This window comes from Apodemus sylvaticus, chromosome 3 (assembly GCF_947179515.1).
Source record: "Apodemus sylvaticus chromosome 3, mApoSyl1.1, whole genome shotgun sequence".
In the NCBI taxonomy this organism is placed as follows: Eukaryota; Metazoa; Chordata; class Mammalia; order Rodentia; family Muridae; genus Apodemus; species Apodemus sylvaticus.
Genome location: NC_067474.1, coordinates 38668302 through 38689179, shown reverse-complemented (window position 1 = coordinate 38689179; position 20878 = coordinate 38668302). Strand labels below are relative to the sequence as shown.

General features: G+C 39.3%; 1 protein-coding gene across 2 annotated transcripts in view; it reads left to right on the top strand.

Annotated features, from left to right (window-relative positions):
- Positions 1-20878, top strand: part of Fhl5 (four and a half LIM domains 5) — a 45875-nt gene that overhangs the window by 7674 nt on the left and 17323 nt on the right. For both annotated transcript variants that reach the window (XM_052176166.1, XM_052176165.1), the window contains one exon: positions 20128-20297. In XM_052176166.1, the coding sequence (XP_052032126.1) occupies positions 20139-20297 (159 nt within the window). In that variant the 5' untranslated portion in view covers positions 20128-20138. The remainder of the gene's footprint in view (positions 1-20127; positions 20298-20878) is intronic.

Below are 20878 nucleotides of genomic sequence, written 5' to 3'. Positions count from 1 at the left end.
GCCAACATTTTTTAAAAAGTTTTTTGCCATGTAGGAAAACAACACAAAATAAATCATCTGTTAAGTGCCAGGAGCCTAAACTATACTGAAGCGTTTTTACTAGCTACTATGTCATCCTAAAAAGAAACAAAAAGAAAGAAAAAAATTAGTGTGTTCCTCTGAACCCTGTTTTCCCAGAGAAAATTGTTAGATGAGAAAAACAAAACAGAACAAACTGAGGAATCAAACCCCCACAGCTCCCAGACGGCTCCCAGGCAGCTTCTGTGATGGGAGTTCCCAAGCACGCTCTAAGGGATGGGAAAATAAAATGAGCTCTAAGATGCTGCGGCCTCAGGCTTGCGTGCCATCCAAGGAGACTCTCAACAAGACACAGGATTCCCCTCCCTACTCAGCCTTTTCCTTTCATTTCACCTTCTCTTTCTCTTTGCCCTGGGGGTTGAACTTTTTCATATGGTATTGCATGAAATATAAATTACCTATATAACTAGTTTGTTGTGGAGGAAATTAGTCCATACAAGGTAAAGTGGAGTAGCAGTTTGTGTGAAGTGACCACAACAGCAACGAGTGTAAGAAAGATAGTCAGTCAGTAGCATCTAATTTGAACTGCTCTGAAAGGAAACCTCACATTCTTAGCTCCTTAGTTAACTAAGCTTGGACTTCGAAAGATCACACTTGGAAATTTTGAGATGGAAAGCAAAGCTCATTCAAGTAAATTTACTTCACAGGGTAAAGCTGTGCTATTACAGATTCACAAAATTTGACTTAGAGGTGCATTCAATTTCCCAGACACCACTGGAAAGAAGACTGCAAATGCCTTCTTTGTAGCTTAGTTCCCATGTCTAACAGAGCAGTGTTGAAGTGACCTGAGTTTTTACATGCCATGCTCAACACCAAGAGACTGTGTACAGATATGTGTTGAGATTTAATTTAAAAAACTGAGACAGGTGATTCCTGCAATACAAAGTCCCAAGGCTATGAAAGGCTGTCCTGAGCAAAGAAAACCATATCTTCCTGAATTGTCATCATACTGCCTCTTGTGCTTTTAAGTAAAATCTTGGTTGACTGGAAACCAGGGTAGATTTGGAGTAATTTCCAACTCCAATAGTTCCAACAGAACTATTGCGGTGACTGATTACACTCAACACATAAATACTTAAAGATTTTGTCACCTTTCCTATCTATACGGTCTTTATTTCCCAAATGCTTTTTTTCTCAACATTTCTTGGCATTTCTATAACTGGTCATTTTAAGGTAACCTGGTACATGTGAGCTACTTGGTTCTATTAATATAATATCAAAAATTCTACCTTGAAAGGCATATTACAGTTGTTATGTTTTGCCAAGTATGTGTTTGGATTTTGTCAATATACATACTATTGTCAAAATACCTGATATAATGCTGTTAGTGCATTGTTTTGTATAGTATTACTGGGAGCCATCACCCCACACTACGAAAACTCGCAACTGAAATTAAACTTTGAAGGTCTATTTGAAAGCTCATGCCTATGACAAGGAGTGCATGTGTCATATGACGAACTCTTCCTCATCCCATAGGTGCCTGGAGCTGGGGCCTCCCCAGGTCTGAGCAGAGCTGGAAACTGTTTTCTAATTATCAGAACTTTAGCCTTGGGTTGTGTAGTCCTCTGCAGACTTGGGGAGAGTCTAAAGGCTGCAGGGGGCACAATTGTTGAAGCAGAGTGAGAGATAAGATAGTAAATCTGTAACTCACACCATTATTTCTTATTTCTCAGCAAATGTCCTGTCAGGCTTGAACAAAGGTATTCTGTGATTTAGCACATCCATCCAGAGGGAGAGAATAAGATAACTGCAGGCTTTGTAGAAATCAAGGAAAATATGCCCACCACACCTACAGGATGCACTTCAGACAGGAAGGAAGCATAATGGCGTCCCCCACAGAACACTCTACACGATCTATTTTGAGGGTCTTGATAAATTGGGTAAAGTAGAAATTTGTAAAAGTAACTTTTATTCACCTGATATAACTGTCCTCTTAGAGGCTTACTTACCTCCATCTGCTAACCTAGGCCTAGTCCTGGAAGCCTCTAGCCTCCATACTGTTGGAATCTCTCTCCTCACAGACCACACAAAAACACCAATCTCAGTCAGATAGGGATAGTTTATTGAGCATATACTCGAGCACTGGTCAACCAGGGCCACTATCCAGATTCGCAAACTGAACCATGACACTGAGTTTAGATTCTACAGGGTTTTAAAGCCCAAAATATATAAACATCTGTGCCAAGTTATTTTACCAATCAGGATTTATAGATAGATCTCCTTGGGAACATGTCTTTGTTGTACACTTGTCCTGTTCCCATTGGTTGGGGCATTCAACTGTGGTAGGGAACTTGTGTTGTCTAATATTCATGTTCTAACTTTTTTACCAGAAGAGGACTTATGCAACATGACTTAACTTGTCAACCGTGATGTCAGTTACCCAGGTTCATGTCTCTTTCTGCCAAGTAGGGTGTCAGTTTCCAGGGAGGTTTTGGGAACTTAAACTTATTCCAAATAGCTTCTTAAATTGGGTCAAGTGTCCCTCTTATGCTGGCGTTCGTTTCAGGGGTTATAAAGGCAAATATAATAAAAGCTTATACATAGGTGCAGGAAGTACTTTTGGGTGGTCGGTTCAGGTCCAAGGTTATTGCGCGTAAGTATATAAAACAGTTCTACTGCCTTCTATTGGGACTGGTTCCCAGGGGCACAGAACATAACAGAATATGTACTCAGTCTTGGCATTAGAAAGTTTCCTACTCAACAGAACATGAGAAGTAGTTTCCTCTGATGGCAGGCTATCCAGGTAGCAGTTACCTAGGCCTTAGCATTTTACCTAGGCCTAACACATGCAATCTATCTAGGCCTCTGAGACTTGCTGGTTAATAAGCTCACCCTTTCTAGTTCTTTCTGATCTCTGGCAGGCTGGTTCAACTCAGCTGTTCTGGCTCAAATTGTTTCTTTAAACTGACTAATTCACTCTGGCTTCTCCTGAATTGTTCTGCTTGGCCTCAAACTAACTCTGGCAATATGATCTAATCATCTGGCTCCTTCTCATTCTCTGGCTCATTCTGTCTTCACCTGTGTCTAGCTTGTTCTTGTGCAGCTTTCTCTCTACAACCTTCCTATCACTGCCCCAGTCAAACTGCCTCCTTCTGCACTGCTCTCTTGAGTAGCTTCCCTTCCTTTTCTCTTCTCGTGAGGGTCAGGCATATCCTATTCTGTCAAATCTTTCTCTGATTCATCTCTTTGTCTGCCACTCCATTAGACAACACTTCCAAATATGAGTGCTTCCTTCTACAAATTAACATTACCTTTCTTGTTTTGGATTAAAGGTGTACACTACTGGTGTGTCTGTATTCTAGCTAGAGGGATGAAAAGCCTGTGCTAAGGACTGAGCCACACTAAAACTAGAAACAGCTTTTCAGTAAATAAAAAAATCTCAGGGGTCACAATGTGACCAAATATTCTGCAATAGGAATCCTTCACAAGCTGATGTCAGTTTCATCTGAGACATTTTAATTACGTGTTAGAAGGGAGGAGATACCTGACTCCAGCCTGAGGGCCAGCTTCTAGAAGATGTAACTAGTCACATTGAGCTTAAGCTGTGTGCAATACAAGGTATAAGTGTAACGTTTCTAAGAGAATCATAAATCATTTTAATTAAACAGATTGGAAATTACATCATTTCTAAATGTGCTCTCATAAACTCTTTAATTGAAAATGTTAAAGGCTTTTCTTAAAAAGACCAGAAATTATCTCTTCTTTCATTTTTATGTTTAATGAATTTTAAGATTATAAACCAGGAGGATCATAAGCCAGGAAGTTCATATCAGCGTGAGGAAATGTAAAAATAAATATATTATTTGACTAATGTGCTACAGGCTCAGAAAATAACATGTAATTGGTTGTAAAAGCTTATCTATTGCTTTTGTTGAATGGCTGAAAGTTCTTTACTTTTTTTTTATCCTGGAGCTGTGATTTATGTAAATTATAAATTTTGAAAGAACTGGTCCATTGACACTACTAAACAAAGAATATATAAACTATCAATATAAATTACTACACACTAAGCATATTCATTTTATTCATTTTATTAAACAGCTTCAAATACTAGCCATATAATGCAGAAGTAGAAACTATTTCTTATACTTAAAGGCATATTTATTTTAAAAAAATCATAGAAGATAACTTTTGTTTGATGTGCTATATTATGATTTTTGCCCTGCTTTTTAAAGATTATACAGTGTTGGGACTGACCAACTACAACGTAGTGATTTGAGCCCCGAGCAATATTCCAAACTTCCTAGAATAGAAATTATTAAATGACCCTGCTCTGGAGCAGCTGCTAAAATGAACATATTTGTCATCTGTTTATGGTGACTAATGGACAGAAATTACTTTAACATACAGGGAAAATAAACTGACTACCTTGGTTATTTAGTGCTTAGCGCCTCACCTCTGTATGGCGTATAACCCTGAGATCATTGATGGAAAGTTCATGGAAAGGCCGTAGCTTCTCTTTCCAAATCTGTTTCCACAGCCCAAAGCAACTTTCTCTGACCTACCCACCCAAATGCCTGTCTTGATAAGGGTTGCCCCAATGATTAATGTATGGTGCAGGCATGGCCCTGGTAACAGGCTTGCTCTGTCCTCACTCGTCTAAATTTCTACAATGGCAAATGACACGTTTTGCTGGCAAGCTTGCATTTGTCTTTAGGAGCAAGGGAACAATGTCGGGAGGGCACCAATGACTGTCCAGCACCACTCGAATCATCCACCAGCTGGCAGTAGTTACGAATATGATGAAGCAATTTCCAGCTAGGAAGGATGACCGAAAACAAAAATTAAAAATCTGTTATGATTAATAGCTCTCTGGGCTTTCACAGAGTAGCTGCTGACTACCTGAGGATATACGAAGCTAGAGAACACTTGCCAGTGTGTATTGTGCTTTTCCTGTTAGACTTCATCAGTGGACGACATCACTAGGAAGCAGCGTTGCCTTGCCCCCTGATATACACTGAGCCTGAGCGGTACCATTAGCTGCGTCAGCTCTGTAAGCAAGTCTTCAACACAGCCTGATGCATAGATTCCTGAGACGGCCTCAAAGAGACAGAGACAACCCCGGGATTGGATTCCCTTTCCTATCTTTTCCAGGAATCACTAAGCAAGAACATAGAGAGTGAACTGACAGGTTCAAATCACATCTTCTGAAATGTTCGTTGTTCCTTTCATAATGATAGACTAAAGAAAAGCAGAGGTGTGGTTAAGACCCAGTTACCTTAAGAGCAAAGAAGCTTGGGGACTAATATGGAAGAATAGGAGGAAGGATTGAAGTCCTGAAGGGGATAGGAACTCCATAGGAAGGCGAACAGAGCCAACTAACCTCGACCCTTGGGGCTCTCAGAGACTGAACCATCAACCAAAGAACATACATGGGCTGGCTGCACATATGTAGCAGATGTGCAGCTTGGTCTTCATGTGGGTCCTGAACGACTGGAGCAGGGGCTATCCCCAAAGCTGTTGCCTATAAGTGGGGTGTGTTCTTCTCTCTGGGCTGCCGAGTGTGACCTCAGTGGGAGAGGATGCACCTAGGCTTGCAGATATTTAATGTGCCAGCGTAGAGGGAGAGCCACGGAGGGGCTGGGAAGGGGTGGGAGGATGGGGGAAGGATTGTGGGTATGGCGTGACCAGGAGGTGAACAGTTGGTAAAGAAAAGTAATAATGAATGAAGGAGAGAGAGAGAGAGAGAGATATACTTATACATTAGTGGATTAAAAATCAAATGCACTATGAAGCCTATGAATTTACTTCTGAAAGAGTAAAATGTCTGATAAAACGTTACATTCATAGCCTCATGAGAATGATGTTTTAACTCTGTTTCCGTTAAACTGGCTACTATCACAGGACCAGTCTAAAAGTAATCTCTCCATGAAACCATACATTTATTTTTTCTTTGCTCATCTCCACAGAATAAATTAACATGGAAAAGTCTAGTCAGCTGCTCTGTTTCATGGGAGAATATTTCATTGACTCTTGGGAGAATAAACGTTTGAACTCTCCACACAAAACATCAAGCTTCCAACAGTCTGGGCTTGCAAAGATGCCCTAGGGACTAATATCAAACATTCCACCACAATTCTCTGTTGCTTGATTTAGGTTATTTTTGATTGATGTCTGAAAGTTATGACTTTGGTTATTTTAAGATGGTTGGGTTGTTTGGTTGTGGGTTTGGTTTCTTTTTTTTTTTATAAGTAGCATTTTGAGGGAACAAAAATAGCTACTCTGTCAAAATGTGAACTATAGTTTCTAGCTATAGGTTACCATGACTTTTTCATCTTTACATCCCTAAGTGGGATCATAAGCAGCTAATAGGATTCTTATTTTGTGGTTAAGAAAAATAGAGGCCAAAAGTCAGATGAATTCTGTAATAACAAATTAAAAGCTTGCACTAAAGTAAGTGATGGGAGAATCTTCAGCTTCTAATTTCAAAGCCAGCATTCCTCCTGTGTTTTGGTTACAAGCAAGTCATCAAGTAAGGAATTGCAAAGAACACACATGGAATCCAATCACTGATGAGTGGATATGAGCCCAGAAGCTCTGAATACCCAAGACACAACTCACATATCAAATCATTCCCAAGAAGGAAGGAGAGGGTCCTGGTCCTGGAAAGCCTTGATGCAGCATTGTAGGGGAGTACCATAACAGAGAAGTGGGAGGGAGTGATTGGGGAACCGGCAGAGGGAAGAGGGCTTGTGGGACTTATGGGGAGGGGGGAACTGGGAAAGGGAAAATCATTTGGAATGTATACAAATAATATAGAAAATAATTTAAAAAGAAAAAGCATTAAAAAAAAAGCAAAAAAAAAAAAAAAACACAAACAGAAAAACAAAAACCAAGGAATTGCATGTAAGTTTGTCTGTCCTCAGAACCAGGGAAAAACATGAAAGAAAAGCATCAATATAGATTCTACTTATGAGTTTTTCTGATTTCCATGGACTTTTAGTGCATGTACGTGTGTGTATACATGTGTATGGTGTGTGGGGATATCGGCAAGCCACAGAGTACATGAGATGAGGAGGTCAGAGGACAACTTCTGCTTCTCCTTTATGTGGCTTCAGGACCAGACTGGGCTCATGAAGCCTCCGTGGCCCTTTACTGCTGAGGAAGATGCTCCTGAACTCTGAAGAGGAAATTGTACTTAACAGAGAGAAAACGCATTTGTGAATTGCGTGGCTTTATTCGGCCGAGTACATGTGTAAGGGTGCAGAGAAGAGACCAGAGCGCGAGAGGCGCCTGCCTTAGCAAACACAGGGCGCCATAATTAGGCAGTGTAGATTCCTTCTTCCACCCTTTGTAAAGAATGCCGCACATTGTACCCTGATCAATGATGTTTTAAAATGCCTCTGCCTACTCATGTGTGCTTGTCTGACCTTCCAGCAATTTTTCAAAATTAAAACCCTATATGAGAAAGTAAATCCAATGAAGTACAATTTAAATTAAGACTCCTCATCTAGCCGGGTGGTGGTGGCACATGCCTTTAATGCCAGCACTTGGAAGGCAGGTGGATTTCTGAGTTCGGGACCAGCCTGGTCTACAGAGTGAGTTTCAGGACAGACGGGTACGCAGAGAAACCCTGTCTCGAAAAAAGCACCAGAAAAAAGAAAAAAAAAAAAAAGAATCCTCATCTAGTCTGCTTCTCCAAGTTTCATCCAGGAAGCAGACACATTTCAGATTTCGAGATTTTTCACTAATGTTTGCTAAGAACATTTTAATAATATTTCCATGGTTTTTCTTTGAATCATATTTATCCCTAAATTAATCTAAAATAAATGAATCATCCCCAGAAGTTATTCTGGGGAAAAAAGTAAAATTAAGCCAGAAATCTCAGCAGAGTCTAAAGAGTATATATATCGGCATCTGTACAACTGATTCTCTGTCTTCTTAATGCTAGGATCCTTCAATACAGTTTCCGATGTCATAGTGACCCGCCAACCACAAAATTATTTGTTGCTACTTCATGACTGTAATTTTGTTACTGTTACTGAATCACAATGTAATTTCTGATATGCTGCTATGCCACTTCTCTGGGGGTCACCGCCCACAGACTTAAAACGGCTGATCTATATGAAAGTGACTTAGGAGCACCTGTGCAATTAAACCATGCATTAGAGGAGAAAGTCGTCTTAAATACCATGTGCACCACATTCTCTATGCAAGGCGTGTCATCATTGTGATTATTTTTAAACAGCATTACCACCTCCTTGGTGAACACAAAGCTATAATCAAATCAATGAGGTTAACTTATAATTGGATTTAGAAGAGAGGATATATGATAATTCAGCTCCAACAGGCTAGAACACAATGAGATAAAATTCCTTAAAAAAACATAACTGCACAGAGCTATTGTTAGAATTCACAGGGTCGAATTAATTTAATCTCTTTCACAGAAAGGTAAAAGCTCACTTACTTGAGAATTTTGTATCCCTGATTTAAAAAAAAAAAAAGCAAGAAAGCATACATGTAAAAGTACTTGGGTTTTACAGCACTGTATTACCTAAAATTTTGCACACTGGAAAAGAATATATATGTAAAATATAAAAATAACAAATCATCTTTATACAGTAGAATCCATTGTATATTCAAAGTGTTTTATCTAACTTCCTAAACTCTTTCAAAATCAGAAGTTAATTTAAAACTGAACCTTGTTGTTATAATCACACCATACTTTTAGAAAATTCTATCATATTGTGTGTACATGAGTGTGTTTCTACATTACACATGTGTGTATGCTTTCATGTGTGTGAATGCATGTACAGGTGTGTGTGTGTGTATGCATAAAATATTCTGATTAGTGTCTTTTGCTGGTTAGAACTTATGAGAATAATATAGGTTTTATGGAGTCTTTGCCACTACTTGTTTTACAGATTGTAAAATTTGGTGTTGGAGAGGATGTCTACATCTCATCTGCTCTTATTACTGTATGTATGATGAGATGGTATACAAGTATGTATTTATTTATTTGTCCTTTTATCTCCCACGGACATGGCGTGCTATACAGATAGTCTACTGTTCTGAGTATGTATATATAATTGTGTATTTATTTATTTATTCATTTATTGGTATAATAGAACTTGCTGAATTTGTTTTGTAACTATGGATTAGACTGAGAACATGCATATATAATTGTGTGTGTTTATTTATTTATTTGTTTGTTTGTTTGGTATAGTAGAACTTGCTAAATTCTTCTAGTAACTATGGATTAGACTGAGAACATTTCCAAGTAGTCTCTTGGTTCGTCTCTCAGGCATTTTCCCGTGTCTTTCTTCAGCTGCCCACCTTTTCTTCCTTATGCATTTGTTGGAATCTTTCCATGCTCTGGATGCAAACTCCTCTTTGGCTCTGTGGTTTATTATCAGTAATTTAGTTTCTTGACAAACAGAAGCTCTTACGTGTAACTTAACCCAGAGTCCATGTGGATAGTATTTTTTCTGTCTTGAGAACTCTTTCACATGAACACATTCATACTTTCTATATTGTCATCATTTCTGCTTTGCTCTGCCTTATAATCTAGCAGAAATGATGTTTTCACATGAAGAAAAACAGTACCTACCTAATTTCATGCTTTTTCCCTTGGAAATTCAATTTCCCCAGAGTCATTTACTAAAAAGACCGTTTTGTCCCTCATCACTCATCTTGAACAGTAAACTCTTCCAACTTGTCACATGCCACACTGTCTCTCAGGCCACATGGGTGAGGACATTCCTGAGCCGCCTCCTGTTCCAGGGATCTGTGTTTCTGCCACACTGCGTGTTGCAGCAGCTCTGCCCTGGCCTGACATCTGGCTCTGGGACCATTGCCATCTTGTCCTTGCCTGAACGGGATTTGATTATTCTCAGGCTTTGCATTCCCATGCGGGTTCTAGAACGAGCTCATCAACCCCACTAACCCAATAGTGCTTTAGTTTCATCTGTCAAGCAAGTAGAGGAGAAAAAAGAAACAGCACATTCAGGACAGCAAATCAAAACTCCATGAATATCTTACATCCTTCTGCTTACCTGGGTTTTTTTTTTCATGTTCCATCAAAGCTTTTACAACTGTCTATGTAATGGCCTATTTACATAGCAGCTGAGCAGATATGATGCTTCAGAATCACATTGATCATTTTACTGTCTGGTTATGGCCAGGGGATGATAGGATAGCTTTTCACCTACACATTTTATCCGTTCTAGTAACCTGAAAGCACAAGAGGGTGCTTGATGCCCTAATCAGATCACCACAGATAATGCATGTGTTTCCTGTCCATTCATCTCTTTTTTCCCCTTTTTACGTGGATGCAGTCTGTGACTTCCTGGAGAAGCTGAACCGTTTGATGGTGGGTACGTTGCTGTGGGAGCTGAGGTTATCATATGGAATGACTGGCGCTGTTAGAGGAAAACACAACTGCTGCAGGCATTCTTTGCCGATTCTGTTCTCTTACCGAGAGAGCTTTCTCCTCAACTGGCACGCCCTTCTTTTGTTTGTTTTGTTTTTGTTTTTGTTTTTCCGAGGCAGGGTTTCTCTGTGTTTCCATGGCTGTCCTGGACCTCACTCTGTAGACCAGGCTGGCCTCGAACTCAGAAATCCTCCTGCCTCTGCCTCCCAAGTGCTGGGCTTAAAGGCCTGTGCCACCACCGGCCAGCTGGGCACACCCCTTTTTTACCTTCCTGGGTTTTGTGGTTCCTCCAGGTTATATACTTATATCTTAAGACGTGGAACTGAGAACCACAAGTGCAATTCAAATGCAGGGATTTTCTTGTAAAAAGAATGACGCTGAGATTTTGATTGGAATGGTTTTAAATCACTTTTCTAGCATGTTAGTAATTTGTTTTTTAATGATAGCCAGTGGCTTTCCTTCCTATTTTTTGACCATCATTTTATTCTCTCTTTTGAATTTTTCAGGTATGGAATAACATAGATGTTCTATAAGTTTTCCTGTGTTCAAGCCAGGTTCAAGATAATAACAACCCAATTCCATTAGTCTTTTTAACTAAAATCTTAGTCTTTTAAACTAAAACCCAAAAGAAGAACTCAGAAGTCAGTCCTCCCTGGCTGCCTCGTCATCACAGCTGGTGAAGGTATTACCATGCCCGAGAAGCTTCCTGTGGGGAGGAAGTTTCTGTTGAGATTCTCCCTTCTTAGATTGCTGATTTTTTTTTTTAAATATTTTAACTGAATTTTTTGCCAGTTCAGCAATACATTTTATTCTGTTTTCTGTTCTTGGGGAAATATTTTTGTGAATGTAATTTTCTAAACTTTCAGCAATGACCACCTTTACAATTAAATTTTAACCTGAAATCTGGCAACCATGCATACATATGCTTTAATCTAACGTAATTATTTATTATATTATGTGATGAAATATTTAATATAATTTTGAAAGTTCCGTCTTCTTATTGAAATTGCCCCTCACCTGCACTAAGTTCCTTTCCAATGCTCTTCTGTACTGACTGTTTTGTTCCCTGACACTCCATAGCTCATGCTGCTCCTCAAGACTTTTATGTTTCCTGCTTTTGTGTACCACAGCTTTCTGACAGCATCATTCAATATGAAAGCATCAGCTCCCACAGCAACTTGTCCACCATCATATTTAGTTCAACTATGAAAACCTGCTAAGTCAAATGTGCTGTAATGTAATATAATGTGATACAATGTGGACAGACAACCTGGTGCCTCTTAAATCCAGCTCCTCAAAATCAGTGCATATAAATTTGAAGTAATCTTGCCTCCCAATTAATTTTTCTCCTACACCCCATCTTCCACAGCCCAATAATCCTATGAGGAAGTCAGATATGAAATCTCAGGATGACGCATTCTGACTCCTCAATGTGTTCATTTGGGTCCTACTAAATCTTGCTTCACCTACACATATCTCACATCATCCTCTTCTAAGGAAGCCATCACCTCCAGCCTGAGTACCCCTGGGCTCCCATCCTTCCCTGACTGCTAATCCCATTCCAGTGCGTCGTCCGTTCTTCTCACAGTGCTAGGAGCAGATACATGAATGTGCTATTGTGTTACCTCTACTAATCTCTAAAAATCTGTCTCAGCTCTATGCTCCATCTTCTCAGATTTCACATATGGCCTATGCATGATACACTATACCATCTGCACTTATGTGAACTCTCGCCATTACTACAATAATGAAATTGATTAATGACACTTTTCTCAGAACAAAGCCATGCTTGTAGCAAGATATGATTATACAAATCATATCTGAATCTATGTAATTTAATATATGTATGAATTATAGAATTTAATGTGGATTTATTGGTGTTTTATTCTAATTTTTCCATTAATAACTTTCCTCATGCAAAAGATCACATCACTGTGATCTCTTACATATTCCTCTCAAACACATTAACAACTTTTTAATGAAGACACAGTATTTATCAATCAAGTGGGAATAAAAGCATCTGATTGATTTTCTTAAAGTACCTTCTAATCATTTATATCACTTCTGTTAAGTTTTCACAAATGTCACCTAGAAGCCGGTCACTTATTTACTATAAAAAAGTTTGACCGTAAATTGAATCTTAAAGCAATGAAGTTCTTTACTTCAGTTAAGCTTTCTAAATTTGTTCACTAATCTAATAATGTCATCTCCTGCTTTGCAAGCCACTTTGCATAAATTTCTTGTTCTTGTCTCTGAATGCCTCATGTGTATACGGATGCTTCCCAATTGTGTTAGTCCGTGGTAAATGCCCTACCCTATAAACTCAAGGACAGAGAATTTTGTGCTGGCTAAGAAAACAGACTCCAGTTTTTAAAAGGTGCAGATTTGTGTTCTTAGATCATGCATTTTATTATCCAAATGATCTTGACTTCAGAAAACAGTTTCTTCACCTGCCAAATGAGAACATGACACTTTGGTGGATCTTTGTGAGGATAAAATGAATCTATACACACTGGTAAAAATAATATTCAGCTTTCAGGAAGCAGAAGTATTATACTCCATTGTTAATGTTTGTTATACCAAGGGTGGTACTGATTACTCTCTTACCATGTTCATGTCTATTCTGCCCTATGATTCAGAAGTCAGTCTACCCATTTTCCACCAATTTTTGCCTCTAACTCCACCGCTGGTAGTGCTATTCATAGCCAAAATCTGGTTATAACACCCGGGAAACTGACTGTAGGCATCCTGAATGGGTAGGAACCATCATCAAAGCATGTTATGTAACACTGTTGATAGGCTCACTCCAGATAGGGGATGTACAAAAGCATGCTCCGTCAGGTATTCCTGTGGTGAATCTCTTGGTTCTACCCAGCAGAGTAAACTTTAAGTAGATATGTGCTCACAACTTTGACCTCCTCATCGGTTCCTCGCCGTGAAATATAACTTGACAGAAAAATATTCTTTAATTGAAAGATAGCACCCAGGAAACACCCTCCTCGGCTGGGAAACTCACATCCTTTTATACACAATTTTAAACTCTAGAGCAAGAATATGAAAAGCACAGCTTGGTTTATCTTTCTGTGCTGGGTGATACATCATTTCACTTCCAAAGCAATCTTCTAAACCTGTAGTGCATATGGATAAAAATTATGAGCTTAAGTTTATATCAACTGAGGGATGAATTTGAAAGCTTGATACAAATGTCTCAATTAGATAACACACATGAATGACTAGGAGTGCATGCTTACATGTGTTGACATATCCCATGGGGGCACATACTAATACTAATAGTTCTTAAGGCTCATAATCATAAATCAGATTTGCTCAAGGATTTTAAACCTTCAATGACAAACTTTCCTACTGTCTTTGACAAGTTAGCTCCAGAAGAGGGATACTCCCCATCCTCTTGTCTGCAGTTTTACCATCCCAAGGCTAAGCACCAAACCTGGACGCTATTAATGATATTCTGTTATGCTTGAAGACAGGAGCCTAGCATAAGTGTCCTCTGCGAGGCTCCACCCAGTAGCTGACTGAAACAGAAGCAGAGATCCAGAGCCAAACATTGGCTAGTACTTAGAAACTCTTATGGATGAGTTTACTGCTACATTTACTGCAGCAATACAGTTCTTCTATGAGTTTTTTGTTTTAAAGATGTTGATTTCATACGCAAGAAAGAGAAAAAATACAAAATGTTTCGCATGAACACACACACACACACACAAATGACTGGTAAAATTTCATACAACTGAAAAAGTTTTTTTTTCTAACCTCTTCATCATACCCCATTTAGTCAGTTTCAAAAGGCTACTATTTCAAGGTCTTTTTGTATGCCTCATCTGCCACAGTAAGACTCTGTTCTCAGTTCCTGTAGCAACCTCTTATGCGTCTTTTCTCGTTCCTTATAAACTGAAAATGATTGCTTGCTTGTCTGTGCGTCCTTTCTTTTTTTTAAATTCCTATTTATTTATTTATTTATTTATTCACTCACTTTACATCCTGATCATTGCCCATCCCCAGTCTTCCTCTCGCACATTCCTTTACTCTCTCTCCTCCTCCTCTGTGAGGTGGGGCCCTTCTCCCCACCCCACCCCACCCCACCCCCATGCCTCCACACTGGCACATCAAGTCTCTGCAAAGCTCAGTGCGTCCTCTCCCACTGACATCATACAAAGCAGCCCAGTTAGGGCAACATACTCCACAGACAGGCAACAGCTTTAGGGACAGCCCCAACTCCAGTTGTTGGGGACCCACATGAAGACCCATGAAGACCGACCGAGCTGCACATCTGCTACATATGGGCAGGGAAGGAGGAGGCTAGATCCAGTCTATATATGCTCTTTGGTTGATGGTTCAGTCTCTGAGAGGCCCCAAGGGTCCAAACTGGCTGACTCTGTTGGTCTTCCTGTGGAGTTCCTATCCCCTTTAGGGCCCTTAATTTTCCCCCAAGTCTCCCAGAGTTCTAGACAATGTTCGGCTATGGGTCTCTGCCTCTGTGCCAGTCAGCTTCTGAGTGGAGCCTCTCAGAGGACAGTTATACTAGGTTCCTGTCTGCAAGCATAACAGCGTAAATGAGGTACAAGAAGAAAGGAGGAGTGGCCCCTTGTTCTAGAAAGACTCAGTGAAGCAGTATTTGGCAAAACCAGAACAGGGAAGTGGGAAGGGGTGGGTGGGAGGACAGGGGGAGAGAAGGGGGCTTATGGGACTTTCGGGGCGTGGGGGGCTAGAAAAGGGGAAATCATTTGAAATGTAAATAAAAAATATATCGAATAAAAAAAAATAGTGTCGGGAATTGGTGCTTTCCAGTAGGGTGGTTCTCAGTTGGGATGGTTATTGATTGGCTATTCCCTCAGTCTCTGCTCCATCTTTGCCTCTGCATTTCTTGTAGACAGAACAAATTTTAGGCCAAAAGTTTTGTGTGTGGATTGATGTTTTACCCCTCCACTGGGGGGGTCCTGCCTGGCTACAGGAGCTGGACTCTTCAGGTGCTATATCCCCACTGCTTTGGATCTCAGCTAAAGCCACTCCTATAGATTCCTGGGAGCCTCCCCATACCAGGTCATGGCATGTCCTAGAGATGCTCTCCATCATTCTAGACACCCCTAGCTACAGATTTCTATTCATTCTCCGACCCTCTCTCCTATCTCACCCTTCACCTCATCCTGAACACTTCATTTCCCTCCCCATCACCTCACCCACACATTTCTCTCCCTCAATCTGCCTCCTATGACTAGTTTATTCCCCTTTCTAAGTAAAATTCAAGCATCCTTGACTGAAATTCCTTTTTGTTTAGCTTCTTTGGATCTGTGACAAGTAGCATGGGTATCCTATATTTTATGGGTAGTATCTATCTATAAGTGAGTATATACCAGGCATGTCCTTTTAGGTCTGGGTTACTTCACTTAGGATGATATTTTTCTAGTTCCATCCATTTGCCTGCAAAATTCATGATGCCCTTGTTTTTAATACCTAAGTAGTATTCCATTGTGTAAATGTATCATTTTCTGTATCCATTCTTTGGTTGAGGGACATCTGGGTTGTTTCCAGTTTCTGGTTATTGCAAATAAACCTACTAAAAACATGGTGGAGCATGTTTCCTTGGGATATGGTGGAGCATCTTTTGGGTGTATTCTCAGGAACAAAGTGGCTGAATACAAAATTAATTTAAAAAAATCAGTAGCCCTCCTTTATACAGATATGGGCCAAGAAAGAAATTAGGGGAAACAATCCCCTTCAAATTAGCCAAAAATAATATAAAATGCAATGGTGTAGCTCAAACCAACAAATAATGTACCTGTATGACAAGAGCTTCAAGTCTCTGGAAAAGAAAAGAAAAGAAATTGAAGGAGGCATTCGAAGCTGGAAAGATTCCCCCATGCTCATGGATCAGTAGGATTAGCACAATAAAAATGGCCATCCTACGCAATCTACAGATGATGCATTTCCCATCAAAATTCCAACACAATCACAATTCTAAACTTCATAATGAAAAATAAAAATTTAGCTACCCATGAAGATAGCTAAAACAATCCTAAACAATAAAAGGACTTCTAGAGATATCACCATCCCTGATCTCAAGCTGCACTACAGAACAATAGTAGTAAAAACTGCATGGTATTGATATAGAAACAGACAGGTTGCTCAATGGAATAAAGTCAAAGTCCAAGGAATAAACCTACACAGCTATGGACACTTGATATTTGACAAAGAAGCCAAAACTATACAATGGAAAAAATGAAAGCATCTTCAAGTGGTGCTGGCCTGACTGGATGTCTACATGTAGAATAATGCAAATAGATCCATATTTATCTCCCTGTATTATCAAGTCCAATTTGATTAAGGACCTCAAAATAAAACCAGATATACTAAATCTAATAGGATAAAAGGTTGGAAATAGCCTTGAACACATCAGTACAGGAGATAATTTCCTGAACAGAATACCAATGGCTCAGGCTCTAAAATCAACTATTAAAAAATGGGACCAAAGAGTACACATGGAGGGACCCATGGCTCCAGCAGAGGATGGCCATGTCGGGCAACAATGGGAGAAGAGGCCCTTGGTCCTGGGAAGACTTGGATATCCCAGTGTAGGGGAATACAAGGGTAGGGAGGCAGGAGTGGGTGGGTGGGTGGGGGAACACTTTCATAGAAGCAGGGGGAGGGGAGGGAATAGGGAGTTTTCAAGGGGGGCTGGGAAAAGGGATAGCATTTGAAATGTAAATAAAAAAAATATCTAATAAAAAATCTAAAAAAAAGATGGGATCTCAAGAAGTTGAAAAGTTTCTGTAAGGCAAAGGATACTGTCAATAGGACAAAAAGTTAATCTACAAATTGGGATGGGATCTTCACTAACCATATTTGACAGAGGGCATTATTATCCAAAATATATAAAGAACTCAAGAAGTTAAATACCAACAAACCAAATAACTCAGATAAAAGATGAGGTACAGAAATAAACAGAATTCTCAACAGAAGATTTTTGAATGGTTGAGAAGCACATAAAAAATGTTCAGTGTCCTTAGTCATCAGGAAATGCAAATCAAAAAGACCCTGAGATTGTATATCCATCAGAAAAACTAAGATCAAAAACTCAAGTGACAGCACATGTTACATGTTATCAAGGATGTGAAACAAGGGGAACCCTCACTCCTCTATTGCTAGTGGGATTGACCACTTATACAACCACTCTGGAAACCAATCTGGTGGTTTCTCGGGCAATTGGAAATAGTTCTTCCTGAAGACCCAGCTGTACTGCTCCTGGACATCTACCCAAAAGATGTTCCACTTTCCCTCCTTTCTTGATTTGCATATTTCTAGTAGTTTAAGTCCTCTAAACCCTTCCAAGGAAAGTCTTTTCCCACGGGTCTTTCTATAGGCTTCCTAAGAATTCTGTATGGTATTAAATGTATATGTATATAGCAATGATCCTTTTAGTTTTAGTATACTATTTGAACCCATTTGTACATCGATAGTTAACTAATGGACATCGTGAAATGACTGAGTTTTTTATTGCATTTTTCACCAAGACAAAAGCAAACGTTCTGTTTGTTTACATCAGATTATATCCACAACTCCCTGAGTAAGCTGAGAAAACTGACTTGGTAAAGGCAGGGACGTCAACCACCACTGAGTTAATATTCAGTATAATCTTATAGATGCAAAGCTTATAAGATTTTTAAGATACTGAACAAACTTTGTTTTTAACCTACCCAACTCCTGATGTTTTTACAAATGAGAATGAAATAGCTATCCTTAGCCTTTTAAAGAGTAAGGAAATATGATCCAGCTTACTTCAGAATTGTAGGCAGAACAAAGGCTAACATGTAGTTGGGAAGGGAGGATGGTGTGTTCTTGTCCTTATATTTAGAGTGTTGAATGTAAACCACTTTTGAAGGTTTTTGTCTTTATTTTTGCAGTATATTAAAATCTCATAAAATAGAAGAGTATTCCCAAGCCAAGAGCGAACCCATGCTTCATTGTGGCACACTGTTCATTTTAAACTAAATACATATTCATAATGAAAATGATATTTCCATATTAAGTGAAAGAAGTTAAAGGTATCCTAGGGATTGCTGTAAATGTAATTTGAAATATTTTTAATGTTTCAAGGGAATAGATCTGTTTCCTGCTGTATTCAGGCTCCTTTGAATATGTTTGTATTCACTAGGAGAGGACATTTCTGTGAAATTAATCAAATAGGGAATTCAATGTTCCTTGCAGATAATTTTGGCCACATCCCTTTGGGAACTGTCTAGTTTGAGTTTATATCTTTCTTGGGAAAAGACCCCTGTGTTCCAGATTCTCATTCTTTCCCCTACTTAGTTGTGAAGAGCAATAAATAAAATCACTACACCAGGAATTAATAACAATGTGGATTTGCCAAGAAACTCTTGCTACAGACTCCATCCCTCAAATAAGAAAAAAAGGTTTAATAGCATTTTACATGGAGTGGACACAAATTGGCACCAAAACATTTTAAAGCACCATGGGAATTACTTGATCTACTGTTTTTTTCTAAAATGAAAGACATCTAGATGAGAGAATCAGAGTACATTCTATCAGAGATTACAAATTCAATTTTTTCAAGGAAAATTAGTGCTATTGTCCTTGGCTATACTGAAAACACCATGCTCACTGTTTGTCTGGGTTTATAAAATAATTCAAAGTCTTATTCTAACCCTAGATTCATATTTTAAGTTGGTTTTTATCCTGTGGGAAATTTGTACTGGCTCACACCATATATATGCTGGTCTTGCGCTGGTGCTTAAAGAACCTATAGTTCTTCCGGCTTCTCCAGACTTGAAATATTGCTCAACTAAAGTCATAAAAACCTAGCATTTCGACTGAATCCTGTCTGTAGCAGAACTTTGTGTTGTCAGATAGGTTGGGGACATTTCAATGCACAGTTCCAGATGACCAAACCTAGCAGGAAGCAGGTTTTTGAGTCATTATCTAGAACAGCAGGCAAGAAGAAGTAAAAGAGGAAGGCCCCAGGTTTAATATGCAAGATCCTGACTGGGAATTTAATATGTTTAGAAACAAAAAATGCAGTAAAAATAGAATGTGCTAATTCTGCAAGTTTGAATTAAAAAAAAGAATTGTTATTTCTAGGAAATTCCACTTCCAGAACAACGCATCATGGTAACTATGTAATGCCAGTTATAACCACACTATCTACAGGTCCCATCACGATGTTGATGTGGGACATCTCCTGTCTAGCATGTTCTCACTGATTCCTACACTGACACATGGTGAATACAAGATATTTTTTCACGATTTGGATGCTTTTCATTTTAAGAAAAAGAAGGCCAGGTGGTGGTAGCACACATGTTTAATCCCAGGACGTGGAGGGGAAAGCAGGTGGTTCTCCCATGAGTTAAAAGATAGCCTAATCTACAGAGAAAGTTCTCAGAGAGCCAAGGCTACACAGAGAAACCCTGTCTCCAAGAGAGAGAGAGAGAGAGAGAGAGAGAGAGAGAGAGAGAGAGAGATCAGTCAAAAGAGCTACCAAGATAAGAATGGGTAGCCTTTCCTAAGTCACAGCAACAAGCAACTTCCTAAATTTGTGAAATTTTGCCTAGTAATATATAAACTCAAATGCTTGACTCACATTTTATAAAGGACTTATCATTTGCCATGACACTATGTAATGTACAAACTTTTTTTTTAATCCACAGGATAAACTGAAATGACAAGTAGCCAATTTGATTGTCAATACTGCACGGTATCCCTTCTTGGGAAGAAATATGTACTCAAGGATGATAATCTATACTGCATCTCCTGCTATGATCGTATCTTTTCTAACTATTGTGAGCAGTGTAAAGAACCAATTGAGTCAGATTCTAAGGTAGGACTCACTTCTATTCACGTAGTTACTGCTTATCTATAGTGGGGAACTGCTTCAGGAGGCTCCTTTCCTCCGTGTTGACTTTTACCCACGTTTTCTACTGTGTAGACTGTGAAGCACGTGTTTTAATCTCATACTATCCTTAAGACAACTTGTGTTTCTGGTGGGGTGTGGTTGGTATGTGTGGTGGGGTGTAGTCGGTATGTGTGGTGGTATTGTGTGTGTGTGTGGTGGTGGTGGTATTGTGTGTGTATGTGTGTGTGTGTGTGGTGGTATTGTGTGTGTGTGTGGTATTATGTGTGTGGTGGTATTGTGTGTGTGTGTGTATGTGTGTGTGTGTATGTGTGTGGTAGTTGTAGGATGAGTAGAAGAATAGCAAGAAATGAATGTGTTTCCCCAGAATCTTACAACTAAACTGCTGAGCTACTTCTGGCATAGCTGAGGTATTCACAAATACATTTACAGATTTGGAAGTGGAAGAAATAGAAATTCCATCTTAAATACCTGCCATGTTCCCTCCGCTCCACAGACTGCACCTTCTCACATCACACACTCTCTTCCTTTATACTTATTCTTTACTT